Source organism: Rhipicephalus microplus, chromosome 5, assembly GCF_043290135.1.
Source record: "Rhipicephalus microplus isolate Deutch F79 chromosome 5, USDA_Rmic, whole genome shotgun sequence".
Lineage (NCBI taxonomy): Eukaryota > Metazoa > Arthropoda > Arachnida > Ixodida > Ixodidae > Rhipicephalus > Rhipicephalus microplus.
This window is the reverse complement of record NC_134704.1, coordinates 92,964,983-92,990,596: the sequence shown is the minus strand read 5'-3', so window position 1 is coordinate 92,990,596 and position 25,614 is coordinate 92,964,983. Positions and strand designations below refer to the sequence as shown.

Here is a 25,614-nt window from a genome sequence, read left to right as displayed (position 1 = left end):
TTCTTCAAGTATCCTCACATACATGTGAGAAATGACACAATCAACATCAGCACAATATGAGTGACGACTGGAGCAAACGGTAAACATTCAGCTTTCGGTGGGCGCAACATGCTTCTTGTCAGGTCACGTCGTCATTCGCAGGCGGACTCCTTGCCGTAAAGCACGGTATCCGTTGCACCGTAGATAAGGCATGAGCAGCGGCTGCTTCGCGAGGCATTGTTGACCTGCACTGGTGGGGCTATGGTGTATCCCTGGCGTAGACGGCGAATCTTTCCCTTACTCTTGCAGTTTGTGAGGAGAGAGAGGGAGGCGACACTGACAGATTTACGTTTTCTGCAGCTGTCTCCCGCTCTCCCGTTCAGACCACGCACCACCCTCCCGCTGTGGTCACTTCCCCTTCAAACCCCATCGCGCGTACTGTCTTCTTACTTCCTTTTCCTAAATTGCCTCAGTGAGAAAGGGAAGAACCCCTGGTTGCCTTTGTCACCTATACTGCGCTTTCCATTTTCGCTACACTTTTGCGTCTTCTGAGTTGGGACGTTTTCTGAGTCTTCTTTCTTTGCTGTTTCTCGCACGAGTTGTTTAACGCGCCCAACGGCATTTGCTCGGGAAAAGGGGGACCAAAAAAGGAAAGGCCTCTCTGCAGAGTAGCGTTTTTTTTTCTCTGTCTGCTTTTCGCGCGGGAAGGCTACGACGTACGGGACGCTTATTCAAGTTCACCCTCGTCGTACCATCACCGCACACCTCCGAGTCTTTCGTGATGGTCAAGTCAGTTCAACACGCTGGGCCACTAGCTGGGCCACAGTTGTAAAGAAAGGGTTTTTGGAAGAGCAAATACAATGGGTTGGGAAAGCCAGACCTGCAGGGTGGGGGAGGGCCCTCGGTTCGCAACTTGCAGGAGGGCTAGCGAAAGAGAGAGAAAGAGAGAGAGCAGTTTTTCCATGGGCTGTCCATCTTCTCACTTAGTTCGTCTATGCAGCTTTGCTTCGTGCATTCTGTGTGCTCCTTTTTTCATTTCTTTTTCAAGTTATCTGACTGCCGTGCGCGTTGGTGGTGCATATGGCGAAGAAGGGCTTGGGCTTGAGACGTGCGCGCGGCTGGCTGGCTGTTCGTGCGAAATCAGCTTTTCTCGGCTTAGCTGGCCGCGTTTATTTACGCTCGTGCACCTCCGTCTCCATTGTGTTTCTCTCGCACCATTTGGCGAGGACCAGAGGCTGTTTACAGTGAGAACTCGCCATTCTCGCCTCTTTCTCTTCTTTCCCGAGCGCTTATTTATACACTTATATTTCCCGTTCTACAGGCGCATTCATGGCTTCTTCCGACGCTCCGGATGCATTCATGTGACGCTCCCTCGTTTATGTTTGGACGTTCCTGTCCAAGTGTCCACTCCTGGTCAACGATCGGAAGAGTAATGGCTTGCTCATGCATGCCCGACGAAGGTGGTCCCGGTGAGCGACTCGAATGTCCAAAATAAATACAGACGTGAAGTGGTAATTCCGGAACAAACGCGAGGGCGTGGTAACCCCCACTGGCATCCATTGTTGGCGACTGGGATGGGCGTGACATTGAGAACTATAGAATGATGCAGAGGCCCCATTTTAAGCGCCACCTGGGGACAACCGAAGAAGTGTTCAAGAGATTGGGAGTGATGGCATTCATCCCACAGCGCAGGAGACGTCATTCTGTCACAACACTGAACCTTTCGGGAACCTCTGGAAGAGACGTTTCCTCCTATTTTGCGTAAGATCAGTTAAACAAAATCAAGGAAAGCAAAGAACAGCTCCGCTCCGCTTATCTGACTGAAGTACTGCTTTTGTTTTAAATATTGTCCGAATAACCTTCTCTGTAAGTTCAGCTCGTGTTCAGACTCCTAAAGAGTACTGATTTGAAGCCCACATGCTCCTCAGGTGGTCTGATGTTCTGTGTTAATTGGAGGAACATGGAAGAGGGCATTGTCCTGCAGTGGGCAAAGTTAGGGCGAAGTTAGATGGTTATGATGACGTCAGTCATCATCAGTAGCAGCAGCAGTAGCAGCAGTATCATAAATGATATGTGGTTACTCCCCAAACTGACCTATCCTCATTGCTTGGAACAGGGCAGCTGTGCATCTACCTATAAAGAAAGCCGAGCAATGTCTTCAAGCATCACATCGCACTATTTGGTAGTTGTTAATGGAGGATAAACCGAAAGCTACGAGTTATGCATGTCGCTGTTTTCGTCAGGCCATGTATAAAACGCACCATCTGGAGGCGTATACTTCTGGAACTCTGCCATATCCACTTTTTAAGCCTGTATCAGATCGGCATATCTGCAAGTCATCCATCCGGTTGGCGGGAAACGCGTCGCTCCGTGCGAACACCCCGAGAGCCTCCTGGCAACAGACGTCCACTGATCGCTGCCGAGGCACTCGTCGCCGAGATTCATTACGGCGGCGCCGTTGTTCCCGCCATCAAGAGGAGGGCGCTGTATACGATTCCCGGTACACGCTGGCGCCCCTGAGAGAAGAGTGGCATGCGGGCAACTGCCGGTAGCCCGCATGCTCTGCAGTCCATGGCACAACAGATCGGCGTCCACTATTCGGAGCGGGAACCGCAGCGTGAACGTGCGCTTGGCACGTAAGGCGAAGAGACAGACGGTCGCCGCGAAAGCTGTTCGGGCCTTGTGGCGGCGCTGCGGTTGGTATACGTATGAGTAAAGCGAACTCACGGTCAGCCGCTTCGCTGCGTGGAGACGGTAGACGGGGCAGGTGGCGAGCGTCCTCCTGGCTCGGCAGCCGACGCCACGACGACAGCGCTGATTAATTTACGAGGTTAATTAAACGCCCGCTTCAACTCCACTCGTTCCCACTTCTACATATCCCTTCCTTCGCGCAGATGCGCGCGCCTTTAGCAACGCTCGATTCGCTATGCATGCTGCGTGGAGAGCGAGTGTTGACAAACAGGAAGGTTCACGTTCTGAAGCGTATATGGCAGGCATGCAATGGGTCCGGTGGTGCGATGAGCTTTATTCGCTGTTGGTTACTCCGCAACTGCTTGCAGAAATGCCTAGCCGTTGCCCTCACTAAGGTCTAACGTTCTTGAAACAGTACTGCATTAGAATAGTGCTTCGCTGCTTTTGGGGCAATCTTTCCGTGAACGAACCTTCAGGAATGGTGGTGAACGAGACCACCGAACTTAAAGCTGTTCTGTCTCAGTATGAGAAACGTGATATCAATTATCCTAACCATGTCACGTTGATAGTTATTTCTGTAATGTCATTCATGGTACTTGAGCAACAGTGAAGAATACGGGACTGAGGAAGACAAGACACATACGATACTGTTTTAACCTACTCTCGAAGCCTGCCATCCTACTTCAGTCATTCTGAAGCCTGGGCATTGATGTGGTAACATTCTCTTGTGCCAGGCCCATAGTCAGCATTTTTTTAGGGGAAGGGGCATTTGTTGAAGGCCTTAAAAAACGCCTATTTGTAATATATTTTTCCTCGGTAAAATACACTCCTCCAGAATTTCAGAGACGGGGGGAGGGGCAGCCACCTATGGCACCCACACCCCCCGGCTACGTGCATGCGTTGTACATTAAAGGTTATTCCCTCCTTCTACTGGACTATAAACAAAATGTACACAACTGTGCGCGGTAACCTGGCATCGAACGCCAGCACATCGCCAAGTTTTGTATCTGTCCTTCTATTTCTGTTAAAGGGCAGTAATTGAGGAACAGAAACCATCATTATCAGTGAGATCACCCGTAACTTCTTTTCTGGCGCAGTGGTGTCGTAAACTGTAAAGTAACAAGATGGAAAAGGTCTGGACACAGTCAACACTACTGCATACGCATAACGCGCCTATACATTCCCGCTCAGATATGGAGAATTGTGCGAGGCCTACGTTCTGTTCCAGAGCAACGTTTTCCCTTCAAAGCCCTTGCACTTTTTCATCGCCAGCACGAAATTGAGGTAGCACAAGATTTCTGCGCTATGAACGTGGGCCAGACAGCGTACACAAGCCTACATACAGTGAATCATATCCCTCACTCACGGGACCTGCGCATGGATCTACCGTTTACATCACAGGAGTTTGATGCGGCGCTCGTCTTATGTAATAAGTCGTCGTCAACTGGCCCGGATGACATCTCATACAGGATGCTGTGCAACCTTGGTAAACGAGCACGAGAAGCACTCCTTAACATGTTCAATGATTCCTGGCAAGCTGGCATCGTTCCGCAAGATTGGAAGGTTAGCCGCTTGGTATCGATTCTTAAGCCTGGCAAATCTCCCCTGGACATTGCCTCTTACCGACCGATCGCACTCTCAAGTTGCGTAGGAAAGGTAATGGAGAGAATGATCTTGGCCAGGCTTGAATGGTACTTGGAATACTGGAATACTATGAGATATATCCGAACGCCATGGCTGGTTTTCGCCGTCACCGATGTTCGATCGACAATGTTATAGATCTGGTCACATATGTCCAGCAACAAAAGGCATGTAAACGACTATCTGCTGCCATGTTCCTGGGCGTAAAAGGAGCATACAACAACGTTCTACATGACGCCATCCTCGAAGCCATTGAGTCAGTGGGCCTAGGCGGGCAACTGTATTGTTGGACACGCAGTTATTTACAAGGGCGGAGCTTATTTGTGAACACTGCAGATGGTCCAACCTTAACGCATCGTGGAGTCCCGCAAGGTGGCGTCTTGAGTCCAACCCTCTTCAACCTCGTTCTCATCGGTCTTGTAGAACGACTACCAAGTGTGGTCAAGTTATCCATGTACGCTGACGACATCTGTGTCTGTGCATCTGGCGTGACAAGACCTCAGGTACGCGCAAGACTTCAGAAAGCTGTGACGTTGGTATCAGTGTACCTCAAGGACCAGGGTCTGAAAATCTCGCCAGCGAAATGCGCATTAATTGCTTTTAGTCGAAAGCCAATGAGACCATACGCTATATCAATCGATGGCCAAGTCATACCATATGTCAGGACGCACAGATTTCTAGGCGTATTCATTGATTGAGACCTCTGCTGGGGCCACATGTGGCCCACTTGAAGAAGAGGCGGACAGAAATTGCTAACTTATTCAAGTATCTCGGAGGAAAAACCTGGGGGACTTCCGTACATGCAATGATTCAATTATACAAGACGCTTTTTCTTGGCTATTTGCGCTACAGTTTGCCTGTGTTGACCAACACCTGTAGAACCAACATTCGGACTCTCGAAAGCATCCAGGCTATGGCTCTGCGAGTTTGTCTGGGGCTACCGCGATGTTCATCAACAGCTGAGACAATCGAGATCGCCAATGACTACCCGCTAAAGACGCATATCATGATGGAAGTGCTCAGAGCACACGTGAGGCATCTTACTCGTGCCCCTGCCCATCATCTAGCTTCACTGCCAGAAGCCCGACCTCGTGCCTCATTTTGCCAGACAGTCTTGTCATATCGCACACGCATTCCTACGGGATATACAACTCCATCGAGGATTTCAACTCCTTCCATGGAGTATGACCTATGCACATGTTGAACTCACGGTTCCAGGCGTAGGGTCAAAAGCCCGGCTCTCGTCTCCAGCGCTAAAGCAGCTTTCTCTTCTCTTGTTATATGAGAAATACAGTGAGCATACTCATCTATATACTGACGCTTCAACTAAATTGGATGGGTCTGCAGGGTCGGTGATCTTTCCTGCAACAACGACAACGGTGAAGTTTCGTTTATCCCACCAGACATCATCGACAGCTGCAGAACTTGCTGCTCTACGTAGCGCAATTCAAGTCATTAAACACCAAGAAGCTAAGAAATGGAGCGTGTTCACGGACTCTAAGGCAGCACTACAGTGTTTGATATTCGCTTTACGCCGGGGACCTCATGAACAACTAGTGCTGGAAATTAGAGAGCTGCTTCACCACCTCTTCGACGAAGGACACAGAATCACGTTTCAGTGGCTTCCAAGTCACGGCGGCATATTGGGCAACGAACATTCCGATGCAGCTGCCCGATCAGCACATGAAGATGGAGAACAAGAATCTATACCATTTTCAAGGACTGATGCTGCAATGACCATCCGAAAAATCAGTAATGCAGAATTAAAATCCCTGTGGAACGCCGAGTGCTTACGATACACGCGACTGCATAGACTGGACGCGTCTCGTCGACTCCGGCCTCCGTCTGGACTCTCTCGACTCGAGACAACGGTGCTTTGCCGACTATGGCTTGGTGTCGCCTTCACCAAAGCTTCCGAATCAGCATGGAAGACAGTGCTGCTTGCAGTCATTGCGGCAGTGATGAAACTATAGAGCACGTTCTCTGTCACTGTCCTCGTTACAGCGTGCAAAGACGGCCACTAGCTGCTGTGTTAGCTCGCCTTGACGACAGACCTTTGTCTGAACAATCAGTGCTGGAAAGACGACATGATTTGTGTGCTCACAGAAAATCAGTGAAGGCCTTACTGAACTTTTTGCGTGGCAGCGGCCTATTGTACAGACTGTAGCACCCCAGCTCCCCCCCTTTTTTTTTGCGCGCGTCTATTTCCCTCTTCACTTTGTTTCCAATCTTTCTTCCCCATTCCCCCTTCCCCTAGTGCAGGGTAGCAAACCGGATGCTCCATTTTCTAGTTAACCTCCCTTCTCTCTCTCTCTCTCTCCCGCTCCTAATTCACTTACTGAGGTGTCATTACACCAGATAAGAATACGCCGCATTCATGAAACATTAAGTACATCTCACCAATATTTTTTAGTAGGATTCCCGCGGGCATGTGTGCTCTCACAACTTGCCCTAACCAATATGGCTGCTTCACCGAAGCCACGACAGACGTGCAATAGAAGCTAGCTGAGACAGATTTCATTTGCTATTTTTAACCATTTAATACCTGAATTATGAATTTACTGAGCAAAATAAAAATTATTTTTATTTTCCAGCTTTAAGTAGCAACCTTATGTAGCAGTTTAAGTAGCAGTAAAACTATCTAAAATTCAAATTTAATGGATACTTTTGCGTATGTCACGAATTCTCTATATTCCACAGAAGCGATGACCTAGCAACAGCAACAACAAAAGCAACAAAAACGTTCTTCAGAATGACGTAACATGTTGTGTACCACCTATTGAGTGCGCACTCACCAAATAAACAATGATATTGAAGACTGAACCTCCATCTGCAAGCCGATAAAAAAACGAACAAGGGAGAGTTCTTGCACGTGCTTGGCGCTCTCCTCCACAAGCCCCAAAACAATTGGTTCCAGCTTAAAATACCCTGAACAAAACAGCGCTAGATTTTTCATGCTGAAAGCTACATGTCCCGTGAGTACTTGGCAACCGGCAATACGGGTGGCACGCATTTCGTGACTTACTTGCTCGAAGTTTTTTTTTGGTATGTCGCGAATTCGCGACATCTGCATGGTAGTAAAGAGTTAAAGGCACTTTTTAGTTGCGAATATCTGAACTGCTCAAGTGGAGAGGAGAACAAACAACGGCATACATGATGTTATCAGCTGATGCATTGAAAGCCTAATTATATTTTCTGCGCAACGTCCTCCATCTTGGTTAGGATATACTGGACTTGTGAAGAAGCCCATTTACAGATTTGTGTCGTCCGCTTGTTGCAACTTCCAGCCATCTTATACGTTGCCGTGCATGCTTTGCAATGGAAACCTTTGAATTGATTTGCAGAAAAGCCTGGCTTGTCTTATTTTACCGTTAACAAACGGGGCTAACGTCAACTCCACGTTTTAGACGAGGACGGCTGCTCTGACTCTGTTTTAACTCGGAGTGTGAGACGCTAACATCATATATGCCACGCCTGACGATTCACCGTATAAAAGGATTGAGATTATTCTCGAGACATTCAGAGTGAAAAATAACAGCATATCACGAGGTGAATTATGACGATGTGGGGCGAAGTTCTCCGTAGGGAGGTTGATCGCCCTAGTCGATCATCAAACTAAAGACGGATGGACGCATGGACGAACGGATGGGCAGATAGACAGACGGATGAATGAACGAACGTATGCATGGACGCACGCACAGACGGACGGGCGCATGGATGGGTGCATGCACGGACGCTTTGCCCTACTCATCATCATTCGCTATGTGGATATGCTATGCCACCGTTTTTATTGACATGCAATGAAATTTTATAACCTTGAAACCTGGCTACTACGACGACGCTGGACATATGACCCACGGCGTAATGAGCTTCGCCGCCAAAAGCACTTCGTCATGCTCTCCGTGGAGCAACCATTGTTCCCTAGGCACCAAGGGAGGTTTGCTAGCAGTTAGGTCTTGTTATTAGCGTGCTTGCGAGGTGTCACACATATCGCGTGACACCAATTTGAATGGTGTGAAGCGACACATTTGAACGACCGAGAAAAAGAGACGCACAGGCAGTGCGTTTGCCGATGCAGACTGTCACGCCTGCGTCGACGACCCTTCATTGTTGCCGGGATATGAATGTACCGTGATGAAAGAAAGAAAGAAAGAAAGAAAGAAAGAAAGAAAGAAAGAAAGAAAGAAAGAAAGAAAGAAAGACAGGAAAGAAAGAAGCAAATGCGTCGAAAGTGGCGACAAAGTGGATGAGAAGAGTGTGATGCCCACATTTCCTCTCCCTTTTTGAGGGGAGAGAGAGCGAGTAGCACGTCAACTATGCGGTGACGACGACAACGGCGAAGTCGACGACGCGAGGAGGACGCGCGTGCGGCCTCGACATTGAATCGTGTCACCGTGGAGCGCGGCGTGCTCGGCGCGTCCCGCTAAGCGCTCGCCGCAAAATCAAAAGCCCCCCCTTGTTCCCGTCTTCGTCGCCTTGTCCGTTCCGGTGAAAACGGACTCCTCGCGTCTGCAAAGAGGAGCAAGGTCACCTGCTTCGTAGCCTGGTGCGAATGACAGAGCGAATAAAATCAACGAGTGAGCGCGTGCGACACGCGTGTACTTCGGTGATTGGGACGGCAGACGCGTGTTTTGGAAAGAAAAGGAAATGGCGAAGGTCGCATTAAGTCATCCGAGTCTTGAGGTCGCGAAGCTGGACGATACTCCAGTCTTAATCTGGTTGCTTGCAGGTTATTGCCGGACTTTAGCTATAGCTGGCGCTAGGTTGTTGCTTGGCTTTAGCTAGGGGATGCTAAAGGTTGTTTCCAGGCTTTAGCCAGGAGACGCTAGGCTGTTTCAGATATAATTGCTAGGTTTTCAGATGGGTAACTTTAGGTTCCTTCGTAGCTTCTGTGCTCTCATCTACGTTGTTTTCCAGACTGCTTGGGTATTTGGTGGGCTTTAGTAATTTATTATTAGGTTGTTTCTAGGTTAGTGCTTGTTTTGTTAGACTTTTTAAGCGTCCATCTACGCTGTTCGAAGCATTGTGTGACTTAATGCATGCTCCGCCACTATTTCTTTCCATTTCTTCCTTTATATTATTCAGTTGTTTCACGTGCTCCTCTTCGACGAAGGGCAATCCCGTTTAAGCTCGTAGTATAGCTGTGCTCGGTGTGGGGCTTGCCGAATTTGTGTGGCGCATACTGGGGAGTTTCGCACGACTGAGCACAAGTTAAGGAGCGCTGACACAACACTGTTGCACCTTGTTGTGGTTGTTGTTGTTGCTGTTGTTGTTGTTGTCGTCATCATCATCGTCGTCGTCGTCGTTGTTGTTGTTGTTGTTGTGGTTGTTGTTGCTGTAGCTAACTTATGACCTACTTATCATGGCTGGCAACCTAGTTTGCCCAAGTGTCTGACTTTTATTCGCTTACTTACATACGTTTTTAGAGCGCCCAGTCGCAATTTCGGTTTTATAGAGCACCGAGCTAGTCAGGAGCAGTTATGGTGTCAAGGTAAACACAGCTGCCCACGTGCCCGCGAAAAACTGTGACGTGAACACCATGCATGCGAGTGCGGACGCAGCCCTGACAGCCAGCGCAGCCAGTATACGCAAAGCCGCAGACACGAGAAAACAAGTCGCAGGTAGCATACAATTCAAAGCAGCGCTAACGACATGACAAGAAGTATAGACACTTATAATCATAGCTCGGCATACTCACTTATGAGTACACTCACTCACACTCATTTGAACGTGCTGAGTGTCAGTATGAGTTAGATTGAAAGTGAGTGATTAGGAGTGAGTGTGAGTAGGAGTGATCATGAACGTGAGTGAGTACTCCAAGTGCGAGTAGGAGTGAGTATGAACATAAGTATTGATAGTGTGAGTAGAAGTGGGTTCGAACGTTAGAGAGTACGAAGGCTGCAAAAATTGGGGTGTGTGAGTAGTCTCTCAAAGTGCTGACCTACGCTTATAGTGCACTCGCAACTGATAAGTTGATTAAAAGAAGCATAAAAACATGCAAAATTGTTACCCAAGTTAGCTACGCAATTGCCGCCACGCCTCTTTTAATCAAGCATAAAGGCAAAAAAGCAAACAAACCAAAAGGAAACAACGATAGGTTAACAGCTTTTGTAACCAGTTATGCAGCAACTGGATATGACATAAGAAAAAAAAACAAAAGAAAAACAGAAGCCCAAGAGCACCTGTCTACCCCGCCTCTAAAAAGAGTGATTTCGAGTCGCTACCGTGCCAACGAAGTGGAGCTGATGCAACCCTTCGCAGTGTTTTTAATGAAAAGTGCCTCCATAACATCGCGCACCACGTCATCCCAGTGGCTAAGCATAACCGTAGTTTTATCAAAAAGAGGCGTGCACTTGCGAACTTTGCAATGGGCAGCTAAATGTGACCCATATAATCGACACTCCAATAAAAAAAGTTTCTGCTCTCTACTTCGGATGTTTAAGCAATGGCCCGTCTGTCCAATGTAGACTCGCCCATACGCCACATGAATATCGTAGAGGACACCTAAAGCACATGGCAGGAATTGTAGACGACACCTGAAGCGCATGGAACAAACTGATCACGACGTTTCGTGCTACATCCGAGTGGTAGGGCTTTTTTCCGAGTGGTAGGAGGAGGTGGCGCAAGCGCAAGGCGCGTTCCGACACAAACTCGTGACGTAGGTTTGTTTACACTCTCGCCGCGTTGATGTAGGTGTCACGAGGAGCTCCGAATATGGCTAAGTTAGAATAACTGTATACAGTTACTTTAGCCTTAGTGGCACGGCGTGGATGTTAAAATTGATTTCTGGTATATATGTTCTGGGCTATATTTGCCCCTGGAATCTTGCAGGTGTTGTGCATGTCTGAACATAAACCAATCTCACTCGTTATCTCGCCTTTGAAATTATGTGCCAAGAGCTAAGGTACTCGGCTTCTGACCCGCAGGTCGCGGGATTGAATCTCGGCTGCGGCGGCTGCATTTCCGATGGAGGTGGAAATGCTGTAGGTACGTGTGGTCATATTTTGATGCACGTTAGAACCCCAGGTGGTCGAAATTTCCGGAGCCCTCCACTACGGCGTCTCTCATAATCATATCGTGGCTTTGGGACGTTAAACCCCACATATCAATCAATTAAATTTTGTGCCAGTGCTCCTTTGAACAGCATCGCTGTAAAAAGAATGAGAAGGGCACTAGCGGTTCATAAGCCTTCATACACCCACGCCACCCGCGTGTGTGTATGAAGGCTCCCAAGGATGGTAATACTTTTTGGGGCAAATTGTACTCGCCGAAGTATTTACAGCTGACATATAAAGAGCTTAGATTTTGAAAATATTGAGGCAGTTTCACTCCTTGAGATGCATTGAACAGCGAAGCCATAAATGCGAGTGATTTTCTAACGAGGTCACGTGCATTGTAACTATCACCATATTATTATCATCATAGCTTCATCTTATTTATTTCTTCATTCCCTGCTTTATAAGGTCACATGACCTGTGTGGCGCCTGCTACTACCTTAGGTCGGCAAAAGAGAGTGGTACTCACTCAGACGACTCATGCACTCAACAAATATATTTTGCGCTTTGGACTCACTCGGACTCAGACTCACCGAAATTTTTCTGAGCCAAACTCATTCGGACTCAGACTGACGAAAACTTTCTTGAACCAGTCTATTTCGGACTCAGACTCGAGAAAGTTTTCTTGAACCGGTCTCACTCGGACTCATACTCGAGAAAGTTTTCTTGAACTAGTCTCACTCGGACTCAGACTCACGAAAATTTTCTTGAACCGGTCTCACTCGGACTCATACTCGAGAAAGTTTTCTTGAACCGGTCTCACTCGGACTCAGACTCACGAACGTTTTCTTGCCACCGGTATCAGTCGGACTCATGCTCACGAAAATATTACTCACACGTACTCACTCAGACTCCGACTCACAGCTCGATTTGAGTCTAAGTGAGTCCGAGTGAGTCGACTCATAAGTGAGTTCGCCGACCTACTACTACTACTACTACTACTACGCCTATTACTACTACTACTACTACTACTACTACTACTACTACTACTACTACTACTACTACTACTACTACTACTACTACTACTACTATTACTACTACTACTACTACGCCTATTACTACTACTGCTGCTGCTACTACTACTACTACTAGTACTACTACTGCCACCGCACTACCACTATTACAATTACTGCTACGGCTACTACTACTACTACTACTACTATTGCTACCTCCTACTATTGCCACTACTAATACTGATGCTGCTGCTATTATTACTATTTACTACTTCTACTAATGCTACTACCATGACCTTGTTTTTTATCCAGCGGCCGTGCTACTACTATTGCTATACTACTTCTAACAACTGCTAGCACTAGTACTGCTTCTACTACTACTACTACTACTGCTACTTCTACTACCACTACTACTGCTACTATTACTACAACTACAGCTACTTCTGCGACGACGAAGACGACGACAGCGGCGGCGACGGCAGTGCAGTGTAGAATAAGACAGCTTCGCTGCAAAAATGCGATTGCATGGTTGCAAATGAAAGAGAAATGCGATAGCGCATTATTTATCTCCATTTACTGTCACTTACCTTGATATCTATGCGTTGGCGAACTTAGCGACATCTACGCCTTCGTGTGCAGCATGCATTGTATACTCGGAATTGACACACGAAAATTTTTGGCCAAGTAATGCCCATACAGTGTTTGTTTTCAGTGTCTGCCGTTTCTTCAGCAAAAAATTGTGAGGCTTGCAACAAGTCGCGCAATGCTTGAAACAGTGAGGCTGGACGATTCTGAATTATAATATGGTTGATTATAGGTTGAAATAAAGTTTTTTCATTCCATTCATTCCATTATAGGTTGATGCTATATACAGGCTTTAGCTATAAGTTTTGGTATAGGTTGTTTATAAGTTGCTCATAGGTTGCTGCTATAAGCTATAGCTATAGGTGACACTTTAGGTTGTTTATAAGTTGCTTCTAGGTTGCTGCTATAGGCTTTAGCTATAGGTGATGCTGTAGACAGTTTATAAAATGCTTCCCATCTCAGGTTCTCGTTTTAGGTTTTATCTTGGTGATTCTAATTCGTTTATTAGTTGCTTCTCAACGCAGAGAGGTTTGAGTTAATGCAGACAATTACATGCTTGACGGTGATGTCCAAAGTCCAGAGACTGAAACTCACGCTGAAACCGACCGTTCGTATACCTCTCGCAGATTTGTGGACACGCCATCGTTAGCGAGCTGCTTCCATCGTTTCAAGATCTTCTCGTAGGCACCGTTGCATTTCCCTGACATATATTGTTTTGTGTATGTACCGATGAAGCATTCAGGAAAGATGCTTCAGCGAAGCTGGAACAGAGCGGTCATGACGTTCATCTGTCGGCTAATGCCGATGACCTAATAAATCTTTTCTCAGGTACTGGTTACGTCTGTCCGGAAATCCCAATCGGCATTTGCTGACTGTCTGAAGTCTTCTTCATTTAAGAGGACCAGTGGTTAGCAGTGGGATTCGCCCAATTTCCGTAACACATACTGATGATAATTTTGTTTCACATGATAGCTTTGCTGTTGAACACAATGTGGCCTGTCAGTCCGTCACTATACAGTGCGCGACACTTTCTGCAGTCATTCTTGGAGACTGCGCAGCAGGCGGAACACAAAGAAGGAACTAGCTTACCGGAACCCTTACCTCTAGATGATGAACACTTACGCCTTACCTCTAGAAGATAAACCTTTACCAGTCGTCCAGCTTTAGAGTGGTCACATGGGTGAAGAGGCTGAAGTGTTCATTGCGAGTGGGCGCTACGGTTTGTTCCCCTTTCTTCTCTTGTGTCCACGTAGTCGTGTGCTGTGTTAGAATATGTTCAAGTATACTGTCACCAACAGGCCCAACCTTCAGTCCGCTTCTACAGCTTTCAATGCTTGTTGCTTTCTGTAGAGAGTAAAACATGTCTCTATTCCGCAGAGTTCTAGTTGTATCTATCCGAAGATGTACGTCACCTTCTTTAAGAGTGCATGTGAGATGAAATTTAGCTTGAAGTGCTTCGCGAGCAAATTTCTACATTGCCCCCATTTCAACAGCCTTCACAGCGGTGTTGGTTGGTGGTTCTGTTCTCCACACAACTGCGCAGCTTGACACTCCAAGCCATACTTGAATGTCATCAGCTAAGGAATCCACGAGATCAAGAGCCCAATCATTTTTAGAAAGCGAGCATCGTTACGTGTGCGATTTCTCGTGGCTTATGGTTTGGTACATCTGCTTGGCCAGTTTCATATCTGTGGATAGCTGTTCGGTATTTCAAGACGTATGCACGATAGGTCACGCAACCCACGCACACATCAGAAATTGCAGTTTTATGACCGCATAAAGTAAAGGTACAATGTGTAGTTTTACCTGCCCCACCCAATATATGATAATAAGTTATGACGCAGTGGGGGGACATGCTGATTAGATATGACCACTCCGACTGCCAAATAAAAGTGCGCTCGCTTCTTCTTTACAATTTCGCCTTCACCAAAATATTGTTGCCGTAGGTCCAAACTGAACTCACGCTTTCGGGTTTTGCGGTGCGACGCATTTCTAAGTCATAGGCTATGGCTAAGCCTCCACGGCGAGTCCCCGACCCCGTGAAGGTATGTCCACAAAGGTTTGTCCTTTGTGGTATATATATATATATATATATATATATATATATATATATATATATATATATATATATATTATATATATATATATATATATATATATATATATATATATATATATTTATATATATATATATATATATATATATATATATATATATATATATATAGGGAGTTTTACATTAGAAAATTTTCGAATATCAAGACTTTTATATTAGAAAGTTTTAGAATAACGTACGCAGTGCTTGCGCTTTGCGGGCATAGCGTCAGCGCTCGTCACTTAGCGGGAGCCCGAGAGAGGATAACGTATACGACACATCCACAGCTTCGGCGAACGCAAACGCAAAGCTTTGCATTACGTTATTCTATAACACTCTATACCAACGTACGCAAAGCTTTGGATTAACGTTTGTCGCCACTGCGGATGTGTCGTATGCAATGCTCTTGCGGGTTCCCGTTAAATTACGAAAACACTAGGCGACCGTAACGAGCTCTAACTTAGCGCACGCTATTCTAAAATATTCACTCTGTCTATCCATGGAATAGTATCACCGTAGACACATGTGCTGCACTTGCTCGACACTCGTTGTTGTCTCGCACACCACAATGAATTCTCCGAATTCTGGTCGTGTTTGTAATAAACTTTATTCGGGTGTTACCTCCCCAAACCATGATATGATTATGAGAGACGTTTTTGCGGAAATATCCGGAAATTTCGACTACCTAGGGTTATTTAACAGGTGCCTAAATCTATACACGAGCCGCTGCGATTTTGCGTCCATCGAAGATCCGACCGCCGCTGCAAGTGTTCGATTCCTCGACCTTTGGGTCAGCAGTCGCGTACCATAGCCACTACATAGACAGCCTTACCGGGTGCACGTTCGGTTTCAGGTTCCATTGACGCGCTTGCATATTTTTACGTACACATATATTCAACGAATGTTCCCAGGGTGGAATCACGATCCCCTCCAGATATAATCATAATTATAATATCCTTTGGATTCGTGATCATAATCATGATTCCCTCTGAACCGTGAAAATGATCCCCTTTTGATATAATCATAATTTAATCTGGACTCATAAGCATAATTACCTCTAGACTGCGTGACCCTAAAAAAATGCACGGCCGAAGCAGCGACATCATCGTGCGTCTGCCTTGGCACTACAGCGCAGAAAAGATGTGCTCGCCTTTCTGTTTAAAATGTTGAGGAGGAGGGCTGAGGTAAGACTCAATGTTTTTTTTTTCTCTGTGTCGAAGAAGACCCACAAACCGACAAGACCAAAGAGACTAATTTAGGCGTATAGGTGCTGCTAATTTATTGCGTCTGCGTGCATTGCACGAGAACGATCACCTCCGGCGAACTGTGGTATCGCGCGCATGAGAGCATGCCCATTCGTAAAGGCACGGTCCTCCGAAACATCTTTCTCGTTCAGCCTGAGTCAAAGCGTGCTCCAGGCTTGATTAGATGACGCGCAAGCCAAAACAGGTGACTTGAAGACCACGCAGATCCTGTTCCGAATCTTTTAATTTGGTGTTTTTTCCTCCGACACGAGAACACGCACGTATACAGACACAAACAACACACACCTTAGATTAGGTTGAAGTTCGCCCGGTCTCTTTTACTACTTCGCGACGAGTTGTACGGATAAAAGTGATCTCGATTCATCGCATGGTGGAACACGTACAATAGGAGTGTTTACAAATACAAAGAAAGAAAACGACTAAAACATTACGCTATAAAATCTGCGAAACAACACGAAGAGGAACTTTTGCCATTGTCTCTGAGCTTACTTCTCTTCTTTCGCAGCGTAATTAGCTTTTCCTGTGACACTTGTCACCAATGACTGGGCTTGTCCGTCGCCTCTCGTGTTCGTCTCACTGACGCTTTTTTTTTCTTCCGTACAACAAATGAGGTGTACCTATTCGTTCTTCCGTAGGACGCCTGCACCTCATTACGTCGCGAACGCCCACTCTTTCGCCGCGGGATACAACCAACCCATGGCTCCAACGGGGGCGTGGGTGCGTCCACTGCTTCCACGTGATGCTCGAATACGTCCTTAGTTTTCTCTCCTCCATTTCCTCGCTTCTAACTGATTTCGCGTACGTTCGTTGCTTGCGGCAACATGTGCCGACGGTTCACGTGTCGTTTCTGATGTCGATCGTCATCCGCCGGCTCGGTGTACAGACTTACACGTGCTCGCACGCCGGGACTTTTCCGTTTCGTTCTCCGAGGACGTCACGTTGCACCAAATGTGAGGCTACGCGGGGCGCAGCTGTAGCGCTCGGTATGTGGTCCACCGAAGCCCGTGAAAACAGCCTCCCGCGACGACGGCGAAGACAACGTGCGCGCGAATCCGACCACGCGTCCTCTCCATCCGTGTCAACCGCACGCGCCCTGGTACTCGAGGCGAGAGGGCGAGAACCGTGAGGCTGTCACGACGGTCTGTCTCTCGACCTTCCCTACCCGCCTCGGTCACGTTGGCCATCCATGGCTTCTGGGTTCGCATATAAGCCACCCCGCGTAGATCCGAAAGTCGCAGTCGGTTGCAGTGCATTCTCCACTCATACAAGATCTCCCAACGAGCAGCGAGCGCTCAGTGGAGTTACCCGGCCACAAGTTTCCAACGTTAACCAACAACCCCTGGATTTGGATATCTACCCAGTGTCTCTTCGGCAGCCTTGAAAGAAACTCTTCGAAAGACATGAGACCTATGGTAAGTAGGTGTCAGGGTGACTGTGAAGGCACTCGCGACGGTGGTTTTGTTGCATTCGGTGACCTGCCAAGAGGCGAAGTCTCTACGTCAAAAGCAATGACTCAGTTTTGAAAATTATTGATACAGTGAGAAGTTGTCATTTCTACGACTACGCTTATTGTGCAAAGTTGATACGTCGTAAGAGTTTATCACTGCATTTATCCCCTCAATTTATGCCGCGATTTCTTTGGTTGATATTGTCAGGTCAACTGTCCCCTCAAAAACTCTACGTTGATGTCTCTATTATTTGCTTCAAGCATTATGAACCTGTAGGCAGTTCAAAACTGGTGGGGGAAACAGTAGTATCCCCTAAAAAATATGCTACACTCTGCTCTAGACTACAAAAAGGTACATTATAATGAACTTTAACTGTATAGTAATGAAAATAGTCGTTCAGTTCTGCTGGGTGAAATGCAGGGAGTAGTTCACATGCAACGGTACTTTCATTTATAGTATAATACAATAGGTACTCGAGTGGCTATTCTACGTGTATCGTTCATTCGCTGAAATCGTTATGTATGGACACTAATATTTGTTAGAACAGTGTAGTTCTGGCACCAAAATGACAGGGCAATGAAGGCATGAGTGGTAGTGTTCATACGTTGCCGAAGCAAATAACTCAATACAGTTAGTGCAGTATGAATTAGAGGCTTAGAGCAATCAAGAAAAGAATGTAACAACTCCACTGCACAGAAGGGGCGCCCAGGAAGATATTGCTTAAACCTCGGGCGACGCCTCCCAGGCTTTGTATTTATATGCTCTAATATTGGTGTTCGTGAATTATTCACAACAATGTGCACTTGTGCACAAACAGAGAACGCGTATTTTCATTATTTCTTGACTATATTGTGAAACAGTAGGTGAATCCATTTTGACTCTGTTACAGGCCTGCGCGGTCTATTCGCTCCTCGTCTTCCTTGTGTCCACCAGCGCGGAGAGGAGTTTCGACTATGACGTGGACGACCTGGAGCAGGTGGAGTCATTCATCTGGGACTCCAGCGACGCTCCGCACATGGGTCCCACAAGGCCTGGCCCACCCAACCCGGCGCCCACCGAAAACCTCATCGGCCATGACCCCAACTTGCACCAGCAAATTTCTGAAATCGTCCGCCAGATCATCGCTGAGTATTCCCACCGGAACCAGCTGCCGGCTGGTATATGGGTTGGCGGAAAACACTTGGGCCCCGGTCTTCAGCAGATGCCCTTCGCTCCACCGAACCCTTGCTTCCCTCCGATCGGTCTGCAGATACCCGTAATTCCGTGGAAGATGGACAACATCTCACCACGTGATGCTGCAATCAACAATAATAATAATAACAACAACAACAATATGAACAGCAACTCGAACAGCAACAACAATAACCATAATAACAACAACGCGAATAGTGTCGCCAGTAACAACAATGACAAGCCACAACCAGGCTCGCTGCCACCGCTGCCACCATACCAGAAGCCAGCCTGGAGGCCAGCCGTCCCCGTGTTCCCAATTCCACATCAGCCCCAGCAATCCCACGACAACCAAGCGCATCTGAAGAGCCCACAGACCCAGCCTGCCGTGAAGACCTCGTTCAGCATATCTACGTCGCACCCAGTGCCTCTTCCCAAGCGAGACCTTCAAACCCCTCTGCTTCCATGGAGGTCTGCAGCTCCAGCTCCAGCGCCAGTGGACCAGCAGTCCACCGGTGCGCAGACTATGCCACCCCCAATCCGGCCCCCAAAACTTTCTTCCCACCTCCGCTTCGCTCAGCCACCAAGACCCAGCATCCGTGGACATGCCAGCCGTAGGGGACAGCACCTGCTTCCGCAGAAAATAGGCGTTTCATCGCTGCCCAAGAACTTGCCTGCCGATGACGTCTACTACGCCAGCCAGAGCAGCAAGCTTCCCAGAAAGGTGGTCAAGCAGGGTGTGTTCCAACCCAAGCGCAAGCCGCAGGTTAGCCAGAGTATCACAGTGGTCGAGCAGGGCAAGAATGGCGAGTGGTTCAAAGTTCCGGTCGACAAGGTCACTACAGGTCTCGGACGCCGCAACTACGAAGTGGTAGAGCTGCACAAGGCCGATGACGTCCGAAAGGTTGGCCCGAGCTTGAACAACGGTGAAGAGAGCATCCACTACATCCACATTCAGGAGAGCTAACTGTACTTGTGGCGTGTTTCAGGGCGCCGTTGATCGGCGACCGGGCGTTGCATCTTTGTGAATTGTTTCAACCCGCCGGATCGCGCTTTTTATGGACTTGAAATATGCTGGACATTCACTGTACTGTGCCTGACATGTCATTTCTTCGCTGTATATACCAAGCTCACATTTTTAGCCTCTGTTATTAAACCAACTTCGATTATACAAATGTGTGTGTTACGAACTCAATGAAGTTTTACGATGCACTTAAGTAGGCCATCGCTTCGTGGTAGCTGGCCTTGTAGTGTATGTTGTCGTGCATAACGAAGAAGAAACCGGAAAAGATGTGTTCGATAATGCGGGGTCCCAGTTATCCACTTAAAGGCGAGAACATAATATCACGAATACTTGCATCAACTCGTGGCTTGAATTTTTTGCGGCAGCGAATGTTCGTAAATGTCTCAGCACATTCTAACAGAATATTTTAACATAGAATATTCTAACATAGTCTAACATAATCATATTCTAAATGAATATGAAAACATCTAGACAGCCCGATCTGAAAGGCTGTCGTCTCCTGAGTAGCACTGGGGTTCAATGTCAATAGGTGCTTAAACTGTCCTGAAAAAGATACCTGCTGGAGACGATTGTAATGCTGGTATACGATAAAGTAACGTTTGTCAAGTAGCATGTGCTGTACAAGACAAGGAAGAGGCATTCGTGATGCGAGACAACAATATATTGCTATACGTAGCCAACACATCGAGATTTGGGCATTCTGCGTACAAAAGATGACAAAGAAGGCTGGCCTCTGCGCTTGCTGTTCTCGATGTTGACCGATGCTGTGCACATCAACGCAAACACTCCTGTATGTATGGTCACTCCTCCACCCCAACCATTAAGCACCTCCACCACAAAGATGTCACGTAAAGTGACTAAATACGAGTGCACTTATACCGACGTGCACAGCATCGACCAAAATGGGGGGACAACACGCACAGCGGACGGGCCAGCCGTCTATATCGCCTCCTGTACGTGGAATTCCTGACCCTTGATGTGTTGGTTATACGTATCAATATACTAAACATAACACATAACGAACGCATGCGGTTCCACCAGCTGTCACCGCTATTAAAAGAAGTGGGCATGCGCAATCAACAAATCAATATCATAACCGTCTCCATTATCCACAGGACAGTCAGTGGCAGCCAACTCGCAAAAACGGTGTTATCAAGACAAGCATGCCAAAAAATAGATTGAAGTGACAGCGTCAAAATTGTCAGAAAGCTGCAGTTCTCAAACTTCCCAACTCTTCATCTCTTTTCAAACGTGTAGCAAGCGTCCTGTCACTTCTGACATTCAGATTCACGTTTCAACGTTTCCCTCCCTCAACCCCCATTGATGCTATGGCGCCAGTGCATTGCTCCTTTACGAGTGCAGATCTTGCGCAGCAAAAAAAAAAAAAAAAACGCGATTGCGCGCGAGAGCGCAGGAAGAGACGTGCCCTGCGCGATAAAGCGAAGCTTTGCCGTGCCAGATGAGCGTCGGCGAAATACTGTTGCATGCAGGGAAACGATGGGGCTGACAGGAAGGGAGAGATAAAAGAAGAACCGGCGACCGTCCCTCCAAAATGCAAGAAGACGCTTCAGACCGCAGGTTGCCTCGCCTCGAAACCCCGCCGCTGACACACGCCAGAACATCAAAGAGCTTGCGCTCCGCAAGCAAGCGCTCTCTCCGAGCGCATATCGTCAGAAACTCGAAACCCGTAGTCTTGCGGAGCCGTCACTGGAGGACGGGCCGAAGATCAAGGGACGTCTTTGGTCTACCCACGCACACAGTCAGCGCCTGTGTGAAAGGAAAAAAAGGGCGAGTGCAGAAGATGGCTGAAAAAAAAAAGACAGAAAAAACATTAAGGCATACTTGCATTGGTTTTCAACTAACTTGCTTTTTCTTTTCTTTATTTTTTTAAAGAGGGCCGTGACTTCTTTGCACCGCTCTGTGCGCAACGTTTCGGGGACGTGCGGAAGATCATGTTTCCGCTGTTGGTTCCGGCCGTGGTCTTCAAGATGCTTCGGAGCTTCGCGGAAACGCCCTGTTGCGTTTTGTTGCTTGCATGCTTACCTCTTCTGATGCAGTGTTTCTCCGGCCGCTTCGTATTCTTAGCGTTCGCCGCTTGTTTTACTTCATATTTTATCGTCCTCTTGTGAAGAGTTCAGGAAAATATTTCTTCTCGGCCATCTGCACTCAGCAAGTGGTGTCATCTGCTTGAGTTTAGGGTAGACCCCCTGTACGGTCCCGTCGCGGAACTGAGCCACTTTGCGCAAATGCCGCAACAGAGAAACTCCGCCACGCATCATTGCTGCTTTCAAAGCTTTGTGACGTATGGCCTCCTGGCTTAGACCGAGTAAGCGGTATTCGGCCAAGGCGAGGAGTGCTTCTCGAGCTCTAGGAAGTGGTTTTCGTCGAAATGCGGTCATCATTTAGGCCAGATTTATCGATACTGTGGGTGGTATACCATTGCGTCTTTCAGCGGACGTTGCAATAGAGAAGATGGTACTTCTACAAGCCTCACAGCCATTGGCTTAGTAAGTGGGGGTTCGAATGCTCCCTCCTTGTGAAATCTTCACATTTTGTATGTATAAACAAACGCGCATGATGGTTTCGTGCCCCTCGCGTGGTGCCTTACTTTCGTGATAAGCCCAGCTCTGACTAGGCGGCGATGTCAATCATCTGATGATTGCTCTATATGTCATGAGGAAGTCACAAATATCGGCGATGTGTGACGTCGCAACATCAACCAAGCAGTGCGTCTCGCCGACCGATCGCAACGGCAGATTTTGTAATGAAGCCTACTTTTTGTAGCCCGCATTATATTCAAGGTCACCCTATAACGAAGCATTGACAACTCTCGCCTTATTAAAAAGTATAGGCGTTTTCGGCCGCGTACCACGTGCAAGCACTGCGCTTGTCCAGAAAAGCCAGTCGCATATGATCCGTGCGATTCGAGTGGTCCATCGTTTTTCTATTAGCGCGCTCTTTTCCGCGATCAGCTTCACTGACTGAATACGGCATCCGGCTTGTGCACGACTTCGGCGCTTTTGTTTCAGCCTGCACATAAATTCACCCCGGTGATAGTATAGGGCTGCTGCTTACTTTTGTACTACGCACTCACACGGACACACGCACTTCTGAAGCGCTCAACAAGCCTTCCCATGAACGAAGTCGCAGGTGACACGCAGAACCGCACGGCCCAAAGTCACGCAGAGCGTTTCCGCTCGCAATCAACAGCAAGACCGCCAAAATTGTTTTCCTTTTCTCTCCCTTCTTGCAAAGGCGCGTTCTCGTCTGCAGTCTGACCTGTGTACAGTCGCGTGAGCACGTCTCCCAAGTTTCCGTAACGGCGTAAGCGACAGGAAATGATTCCTCGAAGACACGTAGCTATCCTCGCGTAGGATTCTCCTCTAGTAGCCATGCTCGTGGGCGTAACGGCGCCGCTTGTGTTTCAGGCCAAGCGTAAACGCATAACCACCTTGCTTCCCACAAACCTGCCAACTCACTCTCGCATAGCCTTCGTTCTCTGTATTCTGTACCAAAGAAAGGGCGAGGGCACCCAAGCAACTCGCCAAGCGCCTGGTGGCTTGTTTGTCGTCACTACGTTAATCGGCCCGTTTGGCTTGGACAATCAAGAGTTAAACAACGTGCTTCCTGCACTTCCCCCCCTCCCCCCTCTTTGTGCGGCCTTGCGGTTTTGCCTGCTTCGGTGAACAAGGCAGGTGCCGCACGCTTAAATGCGCTTTAGTTTGCGGTACGCCAACAGAAACGTGGCCCACTCGCTCGTTAGCTCTTGACGAATTGCGAGACCGTCTGCAGAATAAGCAGATGGGTTCGACGGGCCTTATTCAGGTTGGAGACGCTGGTGGGAAACCATTGCCGCGGTTGAGGGGAGACCACGAACTTAAGAGTGAGCGCTGAAACTGCATTACTGGGTGATAATCACAGTGGTGGGAACAGAAAGAAGGGATAATAATAAATTATTGGAGTGACCGGGGCATCAAAAAACCAAATTATTTATATATTGCTCTCACCGTAATTTTTTGACGAGTTCAACGCTACACAGTTTGGTTTCGATGACACGTTTTGTGCTAAACGTCTTAAACTTACGCTCAAATGCAATAGCTACTGGAGATATTGATCTTTCAAGGTCATAAATGTGGCTACCGGAATTAATTTGTTCCTTTGCGTCGTCAATCATTATTATAAAAAGCATGTATCCACCTATATGGTATAATTGTTGGAAAAAAAAAGACTTCTTTATAATGTTGTACGACTGTTGATTGGTTGATATGTGGGGTTTACCGTCCCAAAACCACCATATGATTATGAGAGACGCCGCGGTGGAGGGCTCCGGAAATTTATACCACCTGGGGTTCTTTAACGTGCACCGAAATATGAGCACACTGGCCTACAACATTTCCGCCTCCATCGGAAATGCAGCCGCCGCCACCGGGATTTGATCCCGCGACCTGCGGGTCAGCAGCCGAGTACCTTAGCCACTAGACCACCGCCGCGGGGCTGCTGTACGACTGTGTATGTTAGAGGTAACGCCAGGATTTTTTTTAATAGCATGGGAGGGGAGGGTTCACTCAGGGCAAGCGACTTTGTTCGGGGAGTTCAGGTAGGTGACGAGCTTACGCGTCCTGTTTTCAATGTGTTTGCTTAAAGTAGAAGTGAACATTTGCGCCGAACAGAACTGTTTTCTACCACCACCCCCCTCTCGCTCGCTCAGCCATGAACCTAAACTTTATTTATTTATTTATTTATTTATTTATTTACAATACTGCCAGTCTCTTACGAGACCAAAGCAGGAGGGCATGAGTATCAGAATACAATGAATGCTAAGTACTTTCTTACAGGCGGCATACAGAACTGTAGTTATTTTAAAATTGGTAATAATAATCCTGGTTACATAGAAACATTAGACATAGGTATTTATGCACTCCAAATATTCACACTTCGGAAGCAGCGAACTGAATCTTTGCTGCATAAAAAGAATCAATACAGTTTTATACAGAGAAGGCATTGTGTATACTTATACATCTAAATAAATACTACTGGAAAACAATAATGGAGGTCATGGTTGAAGAAAGCCGTTGTCTCAAAGTATAGTCTCAATTTTTGAAGTGAATTCTGCCAGTGATGGTGCGTTAGTAATGGAGGGATCTAACCTATTCCATTCGCTGATTGACAGGGGGAAAAAGGATTGCTTGAAACAGTCGTTGTTGGAAGAGTATTCTTTGATAGTGTATGCATGTTTATGTCGTAGTGTTCGTGATTCTGCCAAAGATATGTACCTGGATGCATCGATCCGGCTATGGTTATGCAGAATGTGGTGTAGAAATTTGAGACGCGCGATTTTTGCTCTTGTTGCAAGCGTGGGTAGACCGGAGGTTTCTAAAAGGTTTGTGGGCGAGTCGGTGCGTTTGTACTTATTATGTATAAACCTAATGGCCTTCCTTTGAACCCGTTCAACTTTTGCTATATTAGTAACACCTTGCGGGAACCACACAGTGTTAGCGTACTCTAAGATTGGTCGCACGAATGTGGTGTAGGTTAGGAGCCTAGTATCTGTCGGCGCGAAGGGTAAACGCCTTCGTAGAAAAAACAGTTTACGCAAAGCCGATGCTGTAACATTGTTAATGTGCGCATCCCATCTCAATTCGGTAGTCAAGGTGACGCCAAGATACTTCTGCTGCGTAACTCTTTGTAAAGGTACGCCATTAATTGTA

The 25,614-nt window shown here is 47.2% G+C and overlaps 2 protein-coding genes across 10 annotated transcripts in view; one reads left to right on the top strand and one right to left on the bottom strand.

Moving 5' to 3' along the window:
• Positions 1-25,614, bottom strand: part of LOC142817866 (uncharacterized) — a 246,100-nt gene that overhangs the window by 83,648 nt on the left and 136,838 nt on the right. For 2 of the 9 annotated variants that reach the window (XR_012895391.1, XM_075895752.1), the window contains exon 4: positions 14,034-14,164. The exons of the other annotated variants lie outside the window; for them this stretch is intronic. Coding sequence is in view for 1 of the 2 variants with exons in the window: in XM_075895752.1 (XP_075751867.1) it covers positions 14,051-14,164 (114 nt within the window). In the remaining variant the exon portion in view is untranslated. The remainder of the gene's footprint in view (positions 1-14,033; positions 14,165-25,614) is intronic. 9 annotated transcript variants of the gene reach the window in all.
• LOC142817865 (uncharacterized) lies at positions 17,145-20,057 on the top strand. Its single transcript, XM_075895751.1, has 2 exons — positions 17,145-17,676; positions 18,602-20,057. The coding sequence occupies exons 1-2, from the start codon at positions 17,665-17,667 to the stop codon at positions 19,847-19,849; spliced, it is 1,260 nt and encodes a 419-aa protein (XP_075751866.1). The 5' UTR covers positions 17,145-17,664; the 3' UTR covers positions 19,850-20,057.